Here is a 23,213-nt window from a genome sequence, read left to right on the forward strand (position 1 = left end):
TAAGGAAACGATTGAGTCTTTTTTTCTTTCTTTCTTTGAATGACGGGATATATTTATTATCCAAAGCAGCAGGAAACAAGAAGCTTGAGGATGAGAGTCAGCATCAGAGTAGGGAAGTCGGAAAATGTTCCGAGACGATCAAAAAACTGTTTGTGTTTTGCTGCTCTGGCATGAAATTTCAACAGATGCTGCTCTCGGGGCATCACTGACGCTGAAGACACAGTAAACAATCCTGTAATTTAGTTATGTTCTACTCAGTCCAAGATAGTTACAGGGTTTGTTAACTGGGAAAAAAAATCAAAGGGACCGTTCACCACCAAATCAAGTCAAATCAATCAGATGTGCTATTTCACACATATGAGTTCCCAACAGGAAATTTGCAGGGCGCCCTCTGGTGGACAAACTTTGCAACATCAACACTCATAACAAGGCTGAAGGGTGTTTCTTTCATTTCTTTTTTACTTTTTTAGTTATAGTTAATCAGCCATCACAAGAGACAATACCTATATATCAATAGCTAATATTGACAAATTACTAATATAAGGGCAATCGAAAATCAATATTTCATATAAGCAACTTTATTCTTCAACACAGCCTGAACTTTCTGGGGCTGCTTTCTTGTACTTTCTTTAAGTAGTCTTGAGGAATAGTTCTCCGGACTTCTTGAAAGACATTCAAAGCTCGTCTTTGGATGTTTTTTCTGCCTGTAGATGATCCCACACTGCTTCAGTAACGTTGAGGTCCGAGCTCCGGGGAGGCCAATCCATGACTGTGTGTTTCATCCAGGAATGATTTTACTGCATTGACATTGTATTTGGGATCAATGTCATACCTAAAAAAATTAAGCCAGCCTGTCCAGGGTGGACATTACATGCTGGATCAAAATCTGATAGTACTTATCTGCATTCCTAATTCCATAAGATTTTCCAAGATATCCAACACTACTGCCTAAAATACAGCCCCCAACCAAGACACAGCCTCTGCCATGCTTTACAGATAGCTGTAGATACTGTTGTACCCCTCTCCTGCATTCCTCTGTAGATGTTAATGTTGAATTGAACCTACAGCTGATATCGTCCAAGCCTGCTCCAGTTAGCACAGAGCAGAGGGCGCAGCGCACTCTGGACAGGTCACCAGTCCACCACAGGGCTAACATGAAGAGAGAGACAACAAACCAGAAATCTGCTCTGCACCACATACTGGATCACCCCTGAGATGGGGTGAACTGTCCCTTTAAATATGCTCATTTTATCTCTGGGCATTTTTCTTTTTTTAAGGAATTTTTCAATTAACCAATGAAATCGTCATTAGAAATGTTAATAAAAAACTGTTGGTGCGCTAACCCTGGGGTAGATGTCAGTGTTCAGGGTCAGTGAATGAGCAGCGCGGTGGTTCTTGTAAGACTTTAATGAAGGACACTTCAGCACGGCGGCCGTTAAAAGAGAAGCAGAGGGCGGGATTTTAATCACCGACCTGCTGCCCAAACATGTCGACACAGAAAACGATACAGGCGGAGAGCGAGAGAGAAGACGGAGAGAGTGTGTTAACACTCACCACCACTCTGACGTGCTTGGACAAATCCCTGGAGCTCCTCTGGAGGAAATCTGAGAACGCAGCCTGCACACACACACACACACACACACACACACACACACACACACACACACACACACACACACACACACAGAGAGAGAGAATGGGGCCCAATCAAACAGAATTACAGTTCATTACATTTCCCTCATTAAAAAGAGATAACTCCGTGACACGCTTCCGCTCCAACTCCCACCCATCACTTCTCCCTTCCAACTCACATCCTTCACAGAGAATTTGCTCATTCCAAATAGCTCCAAATTTAAAAATTCTTGTTTAAGAATTTTTATTTCAATCGGGGAGGTTCAGAAGCTAGAGCTGCACGAAGTTGGAAAAATGCTGGATTAATTAACAATAGATCAAAGATCAAAACAGCGTGCTATGACCTCGGCTCACTACAGATCAGTAAAATTACTGGATTACAGGAAAATTACCCAAAAATCATCTGGCGAAGGTATGCGGTCGATGTGAATGGCTCCATTAAAAATAGATAAGTCTGAAAAATGTTTTAATTCATGAAACATTTGCACAGATTTTACGTGCTGGTGTGTAAAGGCCCTCAGAGTGAACGCTAGACTGACTCCCTGCACCGTCAGGTGGCACAACCTGGTACTGCTCAAAAGTACAGCCTGGTCCTCGTTCAACTTCACCTGAAATCTGCTCAGTGTACAGAGGCTTGGGATATAAAGTCAAAGCAGATGTTTCTTTACATTCTGTAGCTTTTACTTTCTTTTGAAAAACAGCTGAGATATTCTCTTTGCCTCCATGTGTATTTACTCTGAGTGATTTTTTGCAGCACCTCATTCTCGCTTATTTAAACCAGACTTCTTCCTGCTCATCCTAACATGTGTCTGTGTGTCAGACAGACAGTGACTGGGAGGAAGAGTTTCGGCTCCAAAGGTTTGTGTGTCTGTGGATGTGTGAGCAGAAAGAAAGTCATCGGGGACACTCACTCCTGCATAGAACATCTTGTTGCGGAAGCGACTGTTAAACTTTTCTGGGTTGGCCTCTGGAAAGACACAATTAGAGAGGCAGAGAGAAAGAAGGAGAATACATTAAAGATGCGACAAAGACCGTGGGATTACAAATGTGAAAACTCACGCAGAGCGGTGCAGAGTAACACGGAGAGACTGACTCATTTGTGCATGCCTGAATGTGTGAATCTGATTCAGTATCCTTTGTAAATTTTTCATTCTGCTCATCTTTCTCTTCTTTTTTTTAACAAAAGCAGAAAATGATCTATTAACTAGGGAGAGGAGGACCTAATGGAACATGAATAGAGTTGACACAAGGTGAAAATTTAAAAAAAGACTGATATTAAAATAGCTTTCACACACCTCTGGACTCGTGGAACTCCAGGGTGACGTGCGCGTCGAAGCCAAGGCTGAAGTAGTTGTTGAACACGTTCAAGGGCAGCTGAGGATGCAGGAAAAACACTGAAGTGGGCCTCTTTGCATAAATATAATGTAATTTATTCACATAGACAGCTCACATCCTCTTTGAGCATAAACTCTGACCATTTAGCTACTGATACTCATCCAAATTCACACTTTTTGGTAAAGCCCAACTCTTTAAACCCACGGTATAGATATTAACAAGCAAAAACCTCAGAGGCTGAAAAATAAAGCACCAAAACTGCCCTATCTTTATTCCAACAGTGTACCTAATATGGAACGCACACATCCTAACTTCCAGCACAAACTGACCTTCTGTGTGCCCTCCTCTGGCTGGGCAGAGCTCTTTTCTACTAAGAGGTTCCACCTGTCCAGCTGCACCACCGAACCGTCCTCCACATGACACAAAACCTTGGACACTGGTTCATCCGTGTAGCCCTGCAGGGAGGATAGCAAACACAAGACAGAGGAAAATTTAACTACCCAACATCTACACAGTCATCCGTGCAAAAGGGTTTTAATGTTACATTTAATATGCATCTGTGCAAAGTGAGGATAAATACACACTGCAGAACATCTAAACTATTTGAGTAAGTGAAAATAGGACAAAGATGACATGTTGTAACGCAAACGTTTAATAAAGTGAGATTTTCTTTTTAACTGAATGCTAGCAATGAATATTAATAAAATGCTGGAAAGGTTGTGTAAAGGTTGTGTAGGTTGCTACAAAATGACCCGGTGAAGCATCTGATAACCTTTTAGGTTAAATGGAAACTTAACTGGGTATAAAAAGAGGACCTCAGAGCTGCTCGATCTATCAGAGAGGCCCAGCCTCTTTAATAACAGGGCAGAATCCAGCATTCATGACAATATGGGAGAGCATTAGAGCATATGGAAGGGGTTGACCTTCACATCTGTAAAGACCCATCAGTGCTGAATGAAAAATTGTGGAGCCATTTTCAGGGAAGTGGTTTTTTTTATATCATTTAGCTAAAAATAAAACTTTACAGTACGACACCAGGTATCAGCTACCTGCAATGCAGTCTAGAGATCCCTCCCCATGTGCTTCAACCCCCACTCACACCCCGCTTCATGTTACCTCAATAGGTCACAATGTCTCACATAGTGGTTTACCCTTAATCCCTGGTGATGATTTAAGACCCTAGTCTTTGTTCACACTTTGGCTCATGTGACAACTCTCATGATCAGTCGCAGGTCAACAAACAAAGGGGAGAAGTCCCACTAGGGGTTAAATATCTCTCAAGACGACTATGACTTGGATGACTGAGAACCTATACAAACATGATAGTTTAAAACCCACTGGGTCATTGGTAAACCATCTAGGGTTCAGTCTTAATTTCACTGACCAATAATTTTCATCGCAGTTTTTTCCCCCCCTCACAAAACATGAGAATAACTAAACGAAAACTAACGGACGAAAACTGATGAAACATAGCGACACTTTCATCAACAACTATAAACAAAATATTCAGAGAGATAAGATCCAATCAGAACTAATTAAGTTGTGCAGAAAGGCGGGACGATTTAGGAAATGATCCAATCAGAATGAAGGTTAGACCTGACAAATGGCATCCGTACAACCAGCTCCCCTGTTTCTCATGAAAACGACAACACTTGGAAGGATTTCAAAATAAGACTTTGTAAACCTTGTGGAGCACCTCTGCTCTGTAAAGACATAACAAACCTTTTCACTTTAGTCAATGAATCAACTTTTGAATTTGGCTCCTATAATCTTAATAATAAAACTACAAGTCGAATAAAACTAAAAGTATTTAGATGTCTAAATTATGACTAAAACTAAATCAAATATTGCAGTAAAAATTAATTCTGCTAGAGTTTGGTTAACACCATGTAAGAGTAACTTCTAGTAAAAAATAAATAAATAATAATAATAGCAAATAATTGTAAGAACTGTAAGAATGTTGTAAGAACTGCCAGTTCTGGAGGATTTGTTAGCTGTTTGTAAATCAGTCTAAATGCTGTGATATACACACAGCTTTACTCATTGAGTTCAGGCAATAAAAAAAATATATATATATATATTAAAAAAAAGGAGTAGAAATTTTGAGAATCACATTTAAGGAATGTGCACAGCAGCTAAAAACAGACTGGGATGCAGAGAAGAACGAGAGAGAAAGTGGACAGTGGAAGACTGAAGAAGAGGCTAAGGCTGTTTCTTGTCGCTCCATTCCTCTTTCATCTCCTTGCTAACAAGAACACCACGCGCAAGAAAACACACTAAGTAATAAAAGAGAGGAGCAGACAGGAACAGCATGCGATGATTGGATTTCAGTGAGCGATGATTGAGGTTTCATTACTGCCACTATAACCATAACCTTTAAGAGCATCAAACACAACCACATGATGCACGTCCACGGATTTCACAATCTCCGCAGGTCGATCCCTCTCATGTACAGTTTTCTGTCTTCGTTTGCTTTTATTTTCTCCCTCCTTTTGGACAAATAAAGGAAACAAGACAAAAGACAACACACACACATATAAGGAGAAAACAATCTGATGGTAGTAGCGCTCATCAGCAGGGCCTCTTAGCTGCTGACACACACACAGTCAGGTTTCAACTTACATTAACTTAATTTAACCAAAACCTACACAATCTAAAACCTAACCTTTGACCCAACAGGTTATTAACACTCAAATCAAGTCATTTGCATGGAGGAAACGATCGTTTGTGTGTCCAAAACAAGTCCGCACCATTTATGTCCCCGCAATGTAAGTACTAACAAGGACACACACTCAGCAGGAGAGCTCACACTCAAACAGCAAGTCACAGGGACAGTCACACTCACGCAGCGAGAGGTGGAACAGATACGGCGGTGAGTAACACAACTGAGTGTCAGAGAAATGAGAGAGAGATCAGGACAGAAGAAGGAAAGAGACATAAGCAATATAAAATAGCAGGAAGAGGGAGAAATAAGGGTGAGAGAGAAAGGGAAGGGAAGGGAAGGAAAGGAAAAACAAGCGATAGGAGGAAAGATGAGCAAAACAGAAGAGAAGAATGAAGGGGGAGAGAAAAAAGTGGAAAGAAATGGAAAGAAAGCTAATGCAAACTAAATGAGAAGAGAGCAAGACGATGAGGGAAGGTCCAGCAAATGGGGGGGGAAATAAATAAAAAGGGAAGAAAATATGAGGAAAGTAGAGAATGGAAAGACAAGGACAATATAGAGGACAGGAAATAGATATATTTTATTTATCTTTCAATATAGACTGAAAGAAAAAGAGGCGAGAAGAAAGAAAGGAGCAAGAAGGAGAGGGAACAGCAGTAAAGGAAAGACAGCAGGATGAAGAAGGAAGGTCCAGAAAATGAAAGAAAAATTAAATGAAAACAAAAGAAGTTGGAGAAAGTTGGGAAAAAGAGGAAAGGTAGGAAATGAAAAAAAAAAAAAACTCTAAAGAAAGCGCAAAAGGGAAAGTCAAAGGAAGAAAAGAGGATGAAAGAGTGAGAACAAGGAATGGAGCAAGGAGAAGAGCAGTGAGGGCAAGGCAAGGAAAGGAAAGGAAAGGAAAGGAAAGGAAAGGAAAGGAAAGGAAAGGAAAGGAGATGCACCAACAGTTAAAAAAAAGGATAAGAAATGAGAACTCAGAGGAATGGAGAGGAAATGGAAATAGACAAAGTGGATAAAATGCCTGCAGTCAGAAATACTTGATGAAATAGAGGACAAAAAGGATAGAGCAATTAGACTAATTAATCACATGGCAGATAAGAATTTCCACTCAGGGCCGTCTTCGCTCCAAGCGTGTATCTCTGTACGTATCGGGAATGTTTTATCATTGCTTTCACTGCTGCTCCATCCGGAGCTGCTGAAGTCATTCGCGTGTCCTTGCTTCATCGTTCAGCTCGGTGCAGGGCTGAGACGGCACAGTTCATTACACTCAGTGATACTGAACTACAAGGTCCATCCTTACTGTCACATATACAGTGGGGCAAAAAAGTATTTAGTCAGCCACCGATTGTGCAAGTTCCCCCACCTAAAATGATGACAGAGGTCAGTAATTTGCACCAGAGGTACACTTCAACTGTGAGAGACAGAATGTGAAAAAAAAATCCATGAATCCACATGGTAGGATTTGAAAAGAATTTATTCGTAAATCAGGGTGGAAAATAAGTATTTGGTCAATAACAAAAATACAACTCAATACTTTGTAACATAACCTTTGTTGGCAATAACAGAGGTCAAACGTTTACTATAGGCCTTTACCAGGTTTGCACACACAGTAGCTGGTATTTTGGCCCATTCCTCCATGCAGATCTTCTCGAGAGCAGTGATGTTTTGGGGCTGTCGCCGAGCAACACGGACTTTCAACTCCCGCCACAGATTTTCTATGGGGTTGAGGTCTGGAGACTGGCTAGGCCACTCCAGGACTTTCAAATGCTTCTTACGGAGCCACTCCTTTGTTGCCCGGGCGGTGTGTTTTGGATCATTGTCATGTTGGAAGACCCAGCCTCGTTTCATCTTCAAAGTTCTCACTGATGGAAGGAGGTTTTGGCTCAAAATCTCACGATACATGGCCCCATTCATTCTGTCCTTAACACGGATCAGTCGTCCTGTCCCCTTGGCAGAAAAACAGCCCCATAGCATGATGTTTCCACCCCCATGCTTCACAGTAGGTATGGTGTTCTTGGGATGCAACTCAGTATTCTTCTTCCTCCAAACACGACGAGTTGAGTTTATACCAAAAAGTTCTACTTTGGTTTCATCTGACCACATGACATTCTCCCAATCCTCTGCTGTATCATCCATGTGCTCTCTGGCAAACTTCAGACGGGCCTGGACATGCACTGGCTTCAGCAGCGGAACACGTCTGGCACTGCGGGATTTGATTCCCTGCCGTTGTAGTGTGTTACTGATGGTGACCTTTGTTACTTTGGTCCCAGCTCTCTGCAGGTCATTCACCAGGTCCCCCCGTGTGGTTCTGGGATCTTTGCTCACCGTTCTCATGATCATTTTGACCCCACGGGATGAGATCTTGCGTGGAGCCCCAGATCGAGGGAGATTATCAGTGGTCTTGTATGTCTTCCATTTTCTGATGATTGCTCCCACAGTTGATTTTTTCACACCAAGCTGCTTGCCTATTGTAGATTCACTCTTCCCAGTCTTTTGCAGGTCTACAATACTTTTCCTGGTGTCCTTCGAAAGCTCTTTGGTCTTGGCCATGGCGGAGTTTGGAGTCTGACTGTTTGAGGCTGTGGACAGGTGTCTTTTATACAGATGATGAGTTCAAACAGGTGCCGTTCATACAGGTAACGAGTGGGGGACAGAAAAGCTTCTTACAGAAGACGTTACAGGTCTGTGAGAGCCAGAGATTTTCCTTGTTTGAGGTGACCAAATACTTATTTTCCACCCTGATTTACGAATAATTTTTTTACAAATCCTACCATGTGAATTCATGGATTTCTTTTTCACATTCTGTCTCTCACAGTTGAAGTGTACCTCTGGTGCAAATTACTGACCTCTGTCATCATTTTAAGTGGGGGAACTTGCACAATCGGTGGCTGACTAAATACTTTTTTGCCCCACTGTACTGCATGCTGTCATTTTACTGCAGCATGTCAGCCAGAAAATAGATTTTTGTAAAGACCTCTTATCAATTTACTAATACATTTATGCCAATTATCTGAAAAATGTGAAGAAAAATTGCTGACATATCAATTTTTTTCACTCTAACTTTTGACTCATACGTGAAATATTTGATGTATTATCCTCACTACAAGCCTACATAGCTGATCTCATGAAAAGTCTCATGGAAGAATGTGGGTGCTCGTAAAAGATCTGCTGCAGTGCTGTTATTGAAACGTGTGTCAAGAGGCAGATTCTTCAAACTTCAGTGCTTCATCAGAGTTTTAGGAACAAGTTGCAGATTTTTGTCAGACTTTCTGAAAGTTTTGGGGAGAGGAAGGTCAAAACCAGCAGAGGAGGGCTCGCCTTTCATAATCCAACAAATGCCACACTTCCAGCTTTTGTAAGGCTATTTCTAGAAAAAGTTCCACCTTGACAACAGTACAATATGCTTTATGTTTGAGACTCCATACGAGTCTTTTACCATAAATTTAGCTTGTGTAAACTGTAAATTTTCAAGAGTGAAAAAGGTACATCTGAAAAATGTACTTAATTGCACTATTTCCTCTAGACATCTTTAAAGTTACAGTGTGTAAAATCTCACCACTAGATGTCAGTAGATTGCAGATTGTGGTCAACTGAGTCGTTTTCTTACCCCAGAGGGGTTTTATTGTTTTGGGGGTTTTTTTGCTATTTGTAGGGCTGGTGGCCCACTGTTTAATTCAGCTGTCAATGCTGGATGATAATCAGCACTTGCAACAATATCAGGAAATATATAAGCACGTTTATTCACATTTCTGTGCTCCGGGCGGTAGTCGGAGGAATCAAAATCTCTAAAAGTAGTAAAATGGTGGGGTTTCTGGTTTACTTTCAACAAATCTTGGTCATATTTTTCCTGTGTTTTTCTTAATGAAATGAGTAAAGCTTTTCTTAATGAATAGAGAACTTTCTTTGTATAAGTTTGGAAATTGTTTTGTCATTTTTAGCAGCTGTGTCTTCATGATATTTGCTTTGTGTTTGTTGTGCAATAGACGAGGATCTTTTACAGCTCACTGGGGAAAAAACGATTGTTTGGACCCCCTATGAGACAATAAACAATATAATAACAAAGAGATTTCAGAAAATTTGCAGCAATGAACTGCGGCTTATTATTTTGGTGTGTGAGTCTCAGTGAGCACAACTGGTCCACATATAATTGAAACGATGAGTCTGGGATACCTTACTTAAAGACATCCATGCGTTTTTTTCTATTATTTCTGGAATGTGAAAACAAACAGTGTATTTTACGCTTGAGGAAATGAAACCCTACTTTAAAAAAATGATGGAAATGGTTTGTTTTTTCTTACAGTATAAGTGATTTTCCCCTGAGGGAAACCCAAACACTTTTGGTTTCCTATGCACGAAAAACCCTGAGTGAACTGCCAACTCGACCTATGGATTTATAAACTCTGTACCTCAGTTTGTTCTGTACACTTAAACCTGCTCTGAATACAACACCCACTGCAGCTGTGTCACTGCTGTGATGTTTCCCAGTGAGGTGGGGTGCGCTAAGCGAGCCGTTTTGCTGTCAGAGGGTTGATTCTGTGTTGTGTTTAAAGTTGTTTAAAACTGCAGAAAATTAAAATTAAAAAGGAAACATAATTACAGGAAGCTGCTGTGATGTCACCAACAAGCATGTCATCTTAGTTGTGCTTTGAAGAGGTCAAACGGGCTTAAGGGTCAGGGGGGGAGATTATATGGAGGAAGGGAGCTCTTTTAGACATCCTGGAATGTGGGTGAGGCATTTTGTAGCTCTCCGAGGTGGTGGGGAATAGAGAATTTATTTTTACTGCATATTAATATTTGAGCATACTCAACATGGCTATAAACCTGTCATGTTTAATCTGAAGAAGGAAATTTCCATCTCTCTCATGAAGAACGCAAATGTTCCCTTCTCTAAATCCCTTAAATATGTTTTTGTTTTTTATGCTGAAAGAGCTGTTGTTGCTCTTATTCTTCTTTTTCTTCGTTAGATCTAATTTATTTAGTCATGTTGTGCAAAAAATTTGCACATAAACTCAGAGAGGGCACACCGCTGCGCCCTGCTGCTCTCCATCAACTCTGCAGCAGAAGTCAAGGCTAGGAACTCACCCCACCCCAGTTGAGCGTCCTGGCGAGGTCATTTCCTGTTCCCAGAGGAAGCACAGCGACCGGAGGCTGGGGATTCATCTGCAGCTCATCGAGAGCAGACAGGATCCAACCCACCTACAGCGAGACATGAAGGCAAAGTGTAAGTTGTAGAAATTTAGAATAGAAAATAGTGGCTATTAGAGATGTATAGTCACCGTGCCATCTCCTCCGCAGGCAAGGATCCTCAGATTTGGCACTTTGCGATACAACTCCAACCTAACAAAGCAGAGAGGTAATATTATAGAATAAAAGACTGCTGATTAGTGTTGAGTGGGTGTAATTGGTCCAGATTTTATGAAAATTGTTCACCTGTGAGCTTTGGATTTAAATAAAAGAGGAGTGAAAAGATGGCTTTCCCCCCTCAGAGGTGGACTGAGATAAGGGTGATGTGAAATGAAGATTTAAAGTAGGTAATTGGTACTAAACTGTCAAGCTCAGGGTGATTTCAGCCTAACTGTGTAGGCTGTAATGAAACACCAGCACTCTCCCCAAGGGAAGATTACTCACGCCTCGCGCAGTCCACCCTGCGAAAGGTCGAAGACTTGACGAGGATTCAAGATCCACATAAACATCTGTAACACTTTGGCACCCTACAGAAAAAGCAGAAAAAAATTCAGCTTCCTTCATGTTACAATATTTAAAAAGCTGCCACTAACAGCAAGCAAATTAAAAAAAAATCTGTGAAAATCTGAGAAATGAATCTCCAAATCTTAAACTAAACCCAGTGTTATGTTCTGAAGATGTTGCTGATGAAGTCTAAAAGATTATAGTAAGCAGTGGAGCCCTGAACTTTTACCTGACGGAGTTGCAGGTAAGATGCAAACATCTGCCTCAGCTGAATGAGCCTTTAACTTGTTTAACTCCCCAGTACAAATCTGCGTGTTGTCCATATATCTGAGAGCTGTGCAGGTAATCTTCCGGTGGATTCACAGCTGTGTCCTACCTCCTGCATGCTCGCCTAAACAAAACGGAGTATTTCCTGCAGCGCCAACACTTCTGAAGCTAACCGTTTCCTGTTGTGTGATACATTTGTGAAACTTCTGAAGATGTTTCCGCCCGAATCTCCCGATAATGTTTGGAGTTCATGTGTGAAAACAGCTCAGCTCAGTTCATCTGATAAACCAAATTTTTGTCTGAACCGACATCCTCACAATGAAAATTAATTATAGACAGGCTGAGGACAGACGAGGTGAGGCAGCGACAATATCTCCAAACAACAATGAGAAGAGAAGGCGTCTCAAACAGATGAAAACAGAAGATTAAAGACATTTGCTCACCTGGTTGCCGCCGCTCTTTGGATTCACAAAAACCAAGATGGGCTTCATGAGGGGAGAGGGGAGAGGCTTCAGCATGAACGGACGCCATTTAGACTCCTAAGAGATCAATAAGATCAAAATATTAGAATGTTCACATAACATAAATGTTAAAATCATGATCCATTCAATATGGTGCAAAGTTTGGGCATATATGATGACTGCTGAGAAATTTTAGCTTGATATATCAATTTTTGTATTTTATGAAAATCAGTCGGTCGATCCAGTTCCAGATGGTGGAGCAGAAGCCCGCGATGATTTGAGATCAGATGACCCTAATAATCCAATAATAGACTGTATAGCAAAGATGGACATAGCTTCCTAGAGCTTGGTTTGATTTGGCAATTTTGGTGTTGTTCTTTTTTTCTTCTTTAAACTAAGCATGAGAGCGAGGTGTGGACATGACTGAAAAACAGCTCTGCACAGATACAATACCGACAGGTTAGCCATGCCCTCAGTTATATTCTACTTCCTCCTCCATATTTTTTGTAAATATTTTTTCATCATGCTCAAGTGAAGACTAATAAAAGAAAAATAACTAAGAAAACATTTAGTGTGTTTAAAATGAAAAGAAATAAGGTAACTTCTCCAAATACCTCTACTCGATCTAATTTTTTTGCACAGTTAGAGCAGTCGCCCCCTGCTGGCCATCAGAATCCAGGCAGATTTAAAGCAAGAATTTTTCATTTCATACCTAAATGAAGTCGATGTTTTATAAACACAGTTTGAAGTCAGCCGGCAACGACTTTTATTTAGTTTAATGTTTTTTTTTTTACTTGAGTCGAGATCACATGAAGGATAAACATGAGCTAAAAATGTATTATGACAGTGTAACTGATAATATCACTTACATCTAATCCCTTCTTGCTTGTCCTTCGTTTGAAAGATGTCCGCTTTTTTCTTCTGGCAGAGTTCTTTAGGGAGCTCTAAGGTACACATACACACACAGAGTTCAGTGGTTAGTTCACTGTCACCACGTCCCCTGTGATGGTAATTAAAAGTGCAATGAAGCATGTGACGCGACAGAGATATGCAGTATGTGTGTGCGTGTCTGTGTGTGATAACAGAGACACAATCCCAGAGTTCCCTCAGACAGACCAGACACGTGTCAGTTCGCATCTCATCATACCCCAAAAATCACACACACATTAGCACACACTGAGCTTGTGACATGCCTTCTTTTTGAGTCTTAAACTTAGATCGACAAAATCATTTCTCATTACTGTCACAAGATGACACCCAGTGAACTTTATCAACCAGCAGAGCGATCGAGGAGGGTGCTCGGCGAGGGTATGAGCATACCTGTGGTTTCCTGACTTTGATGATCCAGGACGGTGGTACTATGACACCGGCGTGGGCCCCCAGTGAACACGGCTCCTCTATCTGGTGCAGCATGAAACATGTTACCTTGTTGTGGAACTGCAAGGAGAAAAAAAAGCCCAAAAAAACACTCCTCAGGGTCGTGTCATGCGCTAAACTTGCAATCCAAACTATCATACATGTTGTGCCAATGCTGCTATCCTGTATATATTGTACATACTATTGTTTGAGTACTTACGATTGTTTTTTTTGTACTTTTTATATTTTACATTTATATTTATTATTGAAACTTGCACCAAGGGAGTGGCACTCCAATTTCGTTGTACTCTGTACAATGACAATAAAGGCTATTCTATTCTATTGTCCGTGTGTGGTGCTCTAACACAGCTGTTTATAAGAAAAACAAAACACCCTGAGTGCCAATATTTGCTTCTCTTATGCTACCTCAGTGGTGTCAAACATAAGGGTCGGGGGCAAGAACTGGCCCACCAAAGGCTCCAATTCGGTCCAAGGATGGCTTTGGAAAGTATGAAGGAAGGCAGCGATTTTGGACTTTTAATTGTATTTTCAGAAGTTTTACAGCATCTCCTACTGACATTGCCATTCATGCGACACCAGAGAATCTGAGAAATAGATACACATTTAAAAACAGAACTTCCTGGGTTTTTTTGGTTAGGTTTGGGTTTTTTTAGCTACAATAGAATTTTCAATATTTTTATGGAGGATCTGCAGTAAGTAATGAATAAATAAAAAGATAATAATTATAGCTGACAGATTTCTTCCATTAACTACAGCATCTACTGTTGAAATTGCACTTCTATTTTCCTATACTAAGATATGTGAAGGATTCAATATGTAGTTAAACTTCTTTACACTGACAGTAAGGACAGTTTCACTGATCTGGCCCATATAAGGTCAAAGTGACATCCCTGCTCTGTGTGACAGAGGTGCTTTGCTTCAGTGATACTACCAGTCCTCTGGCTCCAGCCTTGAGGCGGGTTATTGATCATTTATGTACCCAACGTTTGCTTTATTTTGTGGCTGTATTAGAAAATCAGCTGTAGAGACAGCAGGAAATAAAGGGAGCCACAGACATTAAATGGGTGCAATTACAGTACTGAACCTATGACATATTCCCTGTTCTGGGAACATTTTGAATTTATGTAACCATATACAAAAATATTAAATAGGTTCAGTTACTCTATTGAGCCCATGACACATGTAATATTTTTAAATAATGCAACCACATTTTCAAAAAACAAGGACGTGATGCATCATTTTCTTTAAGGTGCTTTCCTTCAGTGACACTAGCAGTTCTCCGCCTCCAGCCTCGAGACAGATTGGGTACATAAATGATTGATTATCTTTACTTTACTGTATGGCTACATTAGAAAATCAGCTGTAGAGACAGCAGGAAATGAGAGACTGGGGGGATTACAGATGTGTCAGTACAACCAGCCTATTCATGAGTGGGGTCTACATGACCTTGTTAATGTGGAAATAATAATAATAACAAATGATGTCACTCTAATATATATTTGGAAATAGGTACAGAAACTTCCTGTAGTGCTTAAGTTTATATTTAATCCACTTCAATGCACAATACAACTTGTATTTCCCCACTAATAACATCTTAGTGGGGTTAAATATCATATTTACTCGTGAATTAACGGACTTACGGCCTGTTTACACCACGAACAACTGATGGCGATGATTTCTTTACTGTGGAAGAACTTCTGCTGAAAACTCTGCAGAAACAAAGAGGCAGTCTGCATGAACAGGAACAACATCTGTGTGCAGCTGCATGTGTTTTTGAGTGCAAACTCACCTTTCCACACTGTCTACATTTCCCCTCTTGTCGTCGCCTGTGAACCCAGTGGTGTCTGAGGATGTTCTGCCGGCAAACACAGAAACACAATTTCTTTCACTTAACGCCTCAAACAAAAAGCCGATTCCTCCCTCACATTTATGCAGCTACACACTTACATCTCTCAGGGTTCGGGATCCTCCCTCTCTGAAAGTCGGCTTACATCGGAAGTTTATCTAAAAAAAGAGATAAGCTGTAGTTTCCATCTGGGGAGGTTGTTTTTCACAGCTACATTTTTACAGATGCTCCATAAATGCATCACATGCAGGCAATCGTTAAGCTACTATTTTGAAAAGCTGACATCTATAATTATAATGATACACTCACTGAATGTGTGTGTGTGTGTGTGTGTGTGTGTGTGTGTGTGTGTGTGTGTGTGTGTGTGTGTGTGTGTGTGTGTGTGTGTGTGTGTTATTATGCCTGTACAAAATTGGCAGATTAGGGTTTTAGTTTTCCCGAGAATCGCTCATTCAGACTAAAAATTAACATAAATCATCTGTAGCTGCCGTTGGGAATTTGTTTTATTTATGATCACAAAAATTATATATCTTTTCCAACTGCCTTAAGACTTAGGGTTAGTTAGAATTACTGTTAGGATTTGGTATTTGACTGAGATGGCTAAACTTAGGGGTGAAAGAGTTTGGAATATATTCATGCTAAAACTCATTTTAATTTTATTGTGCCAAATCACAACAGCATTTGCCTCAAGGCGCTTTAAATTGTAAGACCCTACAATAATACAGAGAAAACCTCAACAATCAGACCCCAGTGAGCAAGCACTTGGTGACAGTGGGAAGGAAAAACTCCCTTTAAACAGGAAAAACCATCCGGCAGAACCAAGCTCAGGAAAGTGCAGGCATCTGCTGTGACTGGTTGGGGTGGGGAGAGGAAGCCAGGACAAAACCAAGATCAGTGAAACTTTGATGCACAGACATAAAGACCTTTCAAAAATTATTAGTAAGCTACAGTAAACTTTATTACATCAGAGCATCTTTAACCACCTGAGAGCCCGAATTCTCACATCTCAACATTGCATTTAGGCTTTTCTGAACCTTATGCATCAATTAAATGTTTTATACTTTTAAACAGTGGCGAATTATTGTTTTATCTCTTGTAAAGGTTCATGTGAGAATTTAGTAAGAGCCAATCAAAAGCCAAAATGGGAAACTTATTAGCCAGTCATGTTGCAAGTAAACAGCAGAGGTCCATGACAGTTTAAACTGTGTGGTGGAGAGCATACTGCCTTGCTAAGTACAGGGGTAGTGCTAGTACTAGTAGCATTCTTACTAATGCTACTAGTACTAGCATAATATGGACAAGTATTTCATATAATCAATGCTCTGGAAAATGAGCAGAGACATATCACCACTCTGAATTGATCTGTTAATAAAGCAGTAATGTTGTCAGACTTCTACATGCACAGTAGAAGTATGGCTTGAAGGGGAAAAGGCTTTTTAACCTAATGTTCAGGCACAGTCATTAAACTTTACTCAGGTACTTTGCAGACATTTTTCATGACTCAGTGACCACTGAAGTTAAGTTACGGCTCTCACGGCATTGATTTAAAAACAACCTTCATGTGCTTGTAACTGCCCAGAGGCTTTGTCAAGTGTAAGACTCATTTCAAGAAAGATTTCCGATTTCATGGAGTACTTCATGCAATAACCCTTTGGAAGGTAATACCTGTAAGATAAGCAGCACATTGGTTACTACAACCCTGTTAAACCCTGTGTATAACCTGGAGTTGTTTTTAGTCTCATGTGTGCTTCTGCTAATAATTAGTAAGGTATTTTGATTCTATATTGAGTTTCTTATATAACTTTTCAATTTTATTTTAAATTTTTACCAATTATTACTTTAATTATTACTTTTTATGTTTAATGTTTTGGCTGCTGTAGCTTTTGGGATAAATAAAATATATGTTTTCTTATCATGCCTCGGCTTCATTTAATTTACATAGGGAAAGAAAATAACAAATCTTATCAAAGGCATTTAAAGATCTTAGAAATAATGGAACAGCTATTTAATATTATATTTATTTGAGTCTCAGAACCCAAGAGCATAAACCAGGGATCGAGAACTATGACAAAAATGAAGTATGAACAATAAACTCTGTGTGTGTGTGTGTGTGTGTGTGTGTGTGTGTGTGTGTGTGTGTGTGTGTGTGTGTGTGTGTGTGTGTGTGTGTGTACTATGGTTACATATCTTTGTGGGGACAAGAAAAATTGGAAGTTTGCAATACTTGTGGGGATCAACAGCCCTTATGTGGATAAAATACCCATCCCTACAAGTCTGAAAGCATTTTTAAGACTCAAAATGTGGTTTTAGTGACAGGGTTACAATCATGGTCAGGGTTACCTGACTCAGCACCGGGTCTCCACAAGGATGTGTTTTGAGTCCCCTCCTGTTTACGCTCTACACATCCGACTGCTCCCCTACCCATCTCTCAAACACCATCATAAAGTTCGCGGATGACACCACAGTGGTTGGACTCATCTCAAGGGGGGATGAGTCGGACTACAGAGATGAGGTCAACAGACTGACTGAGTGGTGTTCAGTTAACAACCTCCAACTGAACACCACGAAAACTAAAGAACTTATCTTGGACTTCAGGAAGGGCAGAGCAGACCCGGCCCCACTTTACATTCACGGGAGCTGTGTGGAGAGGGTACACTCCATGAGGTTTCTGGGCGTGCAGATATCTGATGACCTCTCCTGGACTGCAAATACTACAGCGGTGGTTAAAAAGGCCCAGCAGCGTCTCCACTTTCTGAGAGTGCTCAGGAGGAACAACCTGGAGGAGAGGCTGCTGGTGACATTTTACAGAGCCACCATAGAGAGCATCCTAACGTACGGCATAACAACATGGTATGCAGGGTGCTCAGCTGCAGACAGGAAAGTACTGCAGAGGGTCATCAACACAGCCCAGAAGATCACTGGCTGCTCTCTGCCCAGCCTGGAGGTCACTGCAAACTCTCGGTACCTCAGCAGAGCTGGCAATATCATCAAGGACCACTCTCACCCCAGCAACCAACTGTTTGAACTATTACCGTCAGGCCGACGGTACAGGTCACATAAAACCAGGACAAACAGATTCAGGGATAGCTTCTTTCCCAGAGCTATCACCGTAGTAAATAAGCACAAAAACAACTGAACCTATTCCATACCGTCACTGTCATTATATTATGCTGCTATTCATACTGTCATCATTTTAATGCTGCTATCCTGTATATATTGTACATACTATTGTTTGAGTACTTACGATTGTTTTTTTTGTACTTTTTATATTTTACATTTATATTTATTATTGAAACTTGCACCAAGGGAGTGGCACTCCAATTTCGTTGTACTCTGTACAATGACAATAAAGGCTATTCTATACCCATACACATACTGTGTGTGTGTGTGTGTGTGTGTGTGTGTGTGTGTGTGTGTGTGTGTGTGTGTGTGTGTGTGTTACCTTTTCTAGTTGCTCCATGCAGCCGGTGTGAACAACAATCTTACAGGCTGCACATTTCCTCCTGGGGGCCGACTTCTTAAAAAGAGAGTACAAAGGGCAGAGTAAGACACACAAAATCCACACAGCACACAGCAAATGAAACAAACGCAAGCAGTGTAAGAACACACTAACAGCAACCTGCTGTTACACACTGGCAAGATGTGCTCAAGGTCCCCCAACATTTTACCTTTACTCCAGTTCAGTTTGAAAAGCAGTGGCAGACTTTTATTAGCACCACTAACAGCACAGTGACACTCCAGGCTTGAGGAGTCCATTTCTGTTATTTTTTTCACCAGCCATTATTCAAAATGGAAAAAATAAGGATTTTAAGAACATTAGCTTATATTTCTGACTCTTCTATAGATATAGGTGTCACTACCCAATCTTTAGAGAAAATGTCTTTTATGTTACTTTCATGTCAATATCAACATAAAAAAAAAAACAAAAAAAAAACCTTGATATCTTTGCTTGGTTCTACAAAGAACTTCAGATTATTGGCTAATTTTTTTTCTATTAAAAGAAAAAAAAATTCTAATGTTGTGTATGTTCTTTTTCTTTAAAAAAAAAATGCAAAAATACATAAAAATCATGAATAAAAGCCATATGTTGTTAATATATACATTATCACTAATAAAATACATACGATTTTTTGTGAACCACTAAAATAATAATAATAATAAATAATTTTTCACCAGTTTGATAAATAATTGTGCATATTTTTAACTGAATTAGTTTTATATAACTAATTCAGTTTTTTTTTTAACATTTTCATTCATGGATTACAAACTACATAAAAAAAATCAGCAACCACAGTCCTTACCTTTTAACAGTTTATGTACAGTGAATGTAATAATATATTTAATCATTTAAATATTTTATCCTGCATTGAAATTTCTAAAATCTAAATTGAAATTTAGATAATTTGTTTTAAGCTGATTTACGTACATTTAAGCCATTTTATCTAGAGCAGTCACATGCTGCATAACGTTTATAGACTTTTATGGTGAAAGGAATGTACAAAAAAACAAATGAGGCTTGGACGAATTCATCGTAGAAAGACCCACTGGCTTGTAGACGTGGGTTTTAAAACTTAATTTTGGTATCCTGGTTATTTGAAATAAGACATTACGAGGGTCAGGTGGCCTAACCGAGACCAGCACTGAAGTTCTGGTTACAGTGAGATAATTACAGACAAAATTATTTCACAAGAGTCGCCCCCTGTTGGCCATTTAAATGAATGCAGGTTTAAGGTAATTTAGCTTCAGCTTCAATTTCCAGACCCAGAAAATAATCTTTACTGCTGTGGGGCTGGGAAAAACACACAAACACACACACAAAAACCCACAAAAAACAAATCTCTAAGGTAAAAGAATGAATTAAAAGCGCAGAGTAATTTATCACACAGTGACTGACAAAAAAAAAAGCAAACACTCAAGATGCCAAAGTGCGATTTGCCTTCAATAAATAACACTGCCGTGCTTCCCTTGCTCTTGCAACAGACAAACTACTCATTATGAGTAATAATATGACAACTAATAATGGAGTGGTCTCATCTCCAGTCAATGAGTTCACTCTTGAATGTCACACTGAGCAATACTCAGAGCTACTCCCACGAACACACACACACACAAAAGGAAAAGAAAAAACCCCCAAAAAACAACAACAACAAAAACAACGTTTCACCCTCATTTTTCATGGGTTAGTAGCTCTGAATGTTCTGCTTGGAAAGCCCCGCCACAAGATCAGCTTCTTACATGAACTATCATGCTGAGACAAGCAAGACATCCTTTTTCAAGATGCCACAAGAGTTAAAACTCCAAGAAAAATGAAGGTTCTAAACAGAGGAACTTATTTATTACACACAAAATACATTTTTAATGGTCATTGTCAGGGAACTTTAAACAGCTGTGTAAAACAATTAATGTCCGGTAGCCTTTTAACAGCATGTTTTTCACAGAAAAGGAAACAAAGTATGACATCATTTTACTTTACACATTTTACAATCACCAAATAACCAGTAGTTATAAAGCACTACAAATTTTTAACCAGTCGGGCAAAGCATTAAAGCCTTGAATAAATACTCCTGCCTAACACTGCTGAACTCAGGACCAGGATAGGGAAGTTTCCCAGAAGAGCGCTGAGCTGTAATCAGATCAGCAGTCTCATTCAGTTTACCTATGAGTGGATTTAAGGTATGGCTGAGCAGAGAGACAAGCATTGGGACTGAGGCATTTAAATGTGTTATCAATGGAATCATACTCAGCCACAATCCCAGTAGATCAGCTGATTTCAATGCCAGCCAGCATACAGTTGGTGGGCCAGATTGTGGCTTTGTATCACACCTCCAACCACATCGCTCTATCAAGACAATAATCATAATATAGCGAGAATGAGGAGGTCCCAGGCAGGAGCCGAGCCATGCCATCAAATATAGATTTCAGTAGACAAAAATAACAATATTCCTTTAAGTAAGGTGGTCCTCACTGAAATGATGCTAAAAACATCAATCCAATTAATCAAAAAGAAACAACCCCAGAACATGAAGGATACTAAGAAGACTTCATGAGTGTTTACTAACCGGCATGTCTAAGTACAGTAGTACCATGTCTGAGGTGAGGCGGACACTGTACCAGTCTGTTCTGCTGAATAGAGAGCTGAGCATTTAGGAGAAGATGTGAATTTACTGTCTGATTGATCCTCAGCTCTGCCCACAGGCTGTGGGTACCGAACTAAAGAGTGAGATGCAAGCAGCAAACAAGCTTCTAGGTCTGGGCTCAGCCTCAGAGATGGGGTGAGGTTTCTGAGGTGGTTCCCAAAACGATCTGTCGTTTTCCAACACAATATGCATTCACAAGAGTAACGCAAGGTGGAAATTCTTTTCACACCATGTCCAAGCTTGAAGATTGGCAAAACAACACTGATGGAATAGTCCCTTCTTGTCCCAGAAAGAGGTTTGCCATCATTTCTGAAAAAATTTCTTTAACCATCTGTACCCCATAACAGCCATGGCCAACTGGCGTGATGCTACGACTGTTGGTGTATAAAAACCGTTTTGTACACACTACATTTTAACATATTTTAGGACACTCAAGCCTTAGCTGGCATAATCTGTTTTGGTTATAGCAGACTTGTTGTCAGCTGTCTGGAGATGGGAGTGTTGCATGACTGACAATGATAAATAAATAGAATAAATGGAGAATAAGTCATCATTTTAATGCACATTTTATTGTTTTAGAGCCACGACTTGAGTTCAAGAGGAGGATGAGGTGTAGATGAGGGAGGACAGAGCAGTGGTGGAGGAGGCCGATGAAGAGTAGGAGGCAAAACAGAAAAGAGATGATGAGAATAACATTATGAAATGTGCAACTGTACAAATCTTAATTGGTCAAATATAATTTTAAAGAGCTACTTGTGATCTGTAAATCAAAACTAACTTATAACTGAGACTTTACATAACTTTTTTTTAGCTGTAATCAGGTGTTTAGAATTTGTAATCAGATTTCTCTTTCTTTCAGAATTCCCAGCAATCTGGAATATTCCAATAGAAACATACCAGGGTATAGAGGATTGAATGGACTGAATGGAGAATGGGTGGATGGACAGATGGACAATAAACTGGACTGGGCTAAAAACACCACAGCACTTTACAGGAAGGGCCAGAGTCGTCTCTATTTTTTGAGGCGACTGAGGTCCTTCAACATCTGCCAGAAAATGCTGAGGATTTTCTATGAGTCTGTTGTGGCCAGTGCGATCCTCTATGCTGTTGCATGCTGGGGGAGCAGGCTGAGGGTCGCAGATGCCAACAGACTTAATAAACTGATCCGTAAGGCCAGCAATGTTGTGGGGATGGAGCTGGACTCCCTCAAGGTGGTGTCGGAGAGGCGGATGCTGTCCAAGATAAAGAGAATGTTGGATAACACCTCCCACCCACTCCATGACATGCTGGTCAGTCACAGGAGCTCGTTCAGTGAGAGACTGAGATTACCGAAAAGCACCACTGAACGACACAGGAAATCATTCCTGCCTGTGGCCATCTCCCTGTACAACGCATCCACTTAACACACTGTTTGCTGCTACAACTACACATGTTTCTTTTCCAAATATTTATTTATAAGTGACTTATGTATGTATGTATGTATATTTATGTATATATTGTACTATTCTTAGTTAGCGTATTGTCTGTCTTGTCTTAATGTTGGTTTAAAATAGAGCACTGTAACAAAAAATAATTTCCCCCAGGGATCAATAAAGTATTCTGATTCTGATTCTGATTCTGATTTATGGATGGGTGGATGGTAATCCATGATTATGAAGCATGCCATGGAGGTCTTTACTTCCTTTTCAAACACTCTTTGTTAAGCGTGTAATAGGAGAGAGGAGGTATTTTCTGCAGCATTTGCCTTACACAACAGCCTGGTTGTTCCTTCATGACTGAGATTAAATCGAGCTGATCCCGCTGAAAAC

General features: G+C 40.1%; 1 protein-coding gene across 6 annotated transcripts in view; it reads right to left on the reverse strand.

The window, feature by feature from the left end:
- Positions 1-23,213, reverse strand: part of dgki (diacylglycerol kinase, iota) — a 102,645-nt gene that overhangs the window by 20,119 nt on the left and 59,313 nt on the right. For 5 of the 6 annotated variants that reach the window (XM_026147878.1, XM_026147877.1, XM_026147875.1 and 2 more), the window contains exons 4-17: positions 18,711-18,785; positions 15,370-15,426; positions 15,212-15,277; positions 15,063-15,131; positions 13,366-13,482; positions 12,915-12,989; positions 12,028-12,123; positions 11,258-11,340; positions 10,906-10,966; positions 10,712-10,825; positions 3,297-3,422; positions 2,928-3,006; positions 2,544-2,599; positions 1,555-1,617 (exon numbers count right to left, since the gene is read on the reverse strand). In XM_026147878.1, coding sequence (XP_026003663.1) covers positions 1,555-1,617; positions 2,544-2,599; positions 2,928-3,006; positions 3,297-3,422; positions 10,712-10,825; positions 10,906-10,966; positions 11,258-11,340; positions 12,028-12,123; positions 12,915-12,989; positions 13,366-13,482; positions 15,063-15,131; positions 15,212-15,277; positions 15,370-15,426; positions 18,711-18,785 — 1,137 coding nt within the window. The remainder of the gene's footprint in view (positions 1-1,554; positions 1,618-2,543; positions 2,600-2,927; positions 3,007-3,296; positions 3,423-10,711; positions 10,826-10,905; positions 10,967-11,257; positions 11,341-12,027; positions 12,124-12,914; positions 12,990-13,365; positions 13,483-15,062; positions 15,132-15,211; positions 15,278-15,369; positions 15,427-18,710; positions 18,786-23,213) is intronic. The other variant, XM_026147876.1, reaches the window with a different exon arrangement.

The sequence above is a fragment of the Astatotilapia calliptera genome, chromosome 17 (genome assembly GCF_900246225.1).
Source record: "Astatotilapia calliptera chromosome 17, fAstCal1.2, whole genome shotgun sequence".
NCBI lineage: Eukaryota > Metazoa > Chordata > Actinopteri > Cichliformes > Cichlidae > Astatotilapia > Astatotilapia calliptera.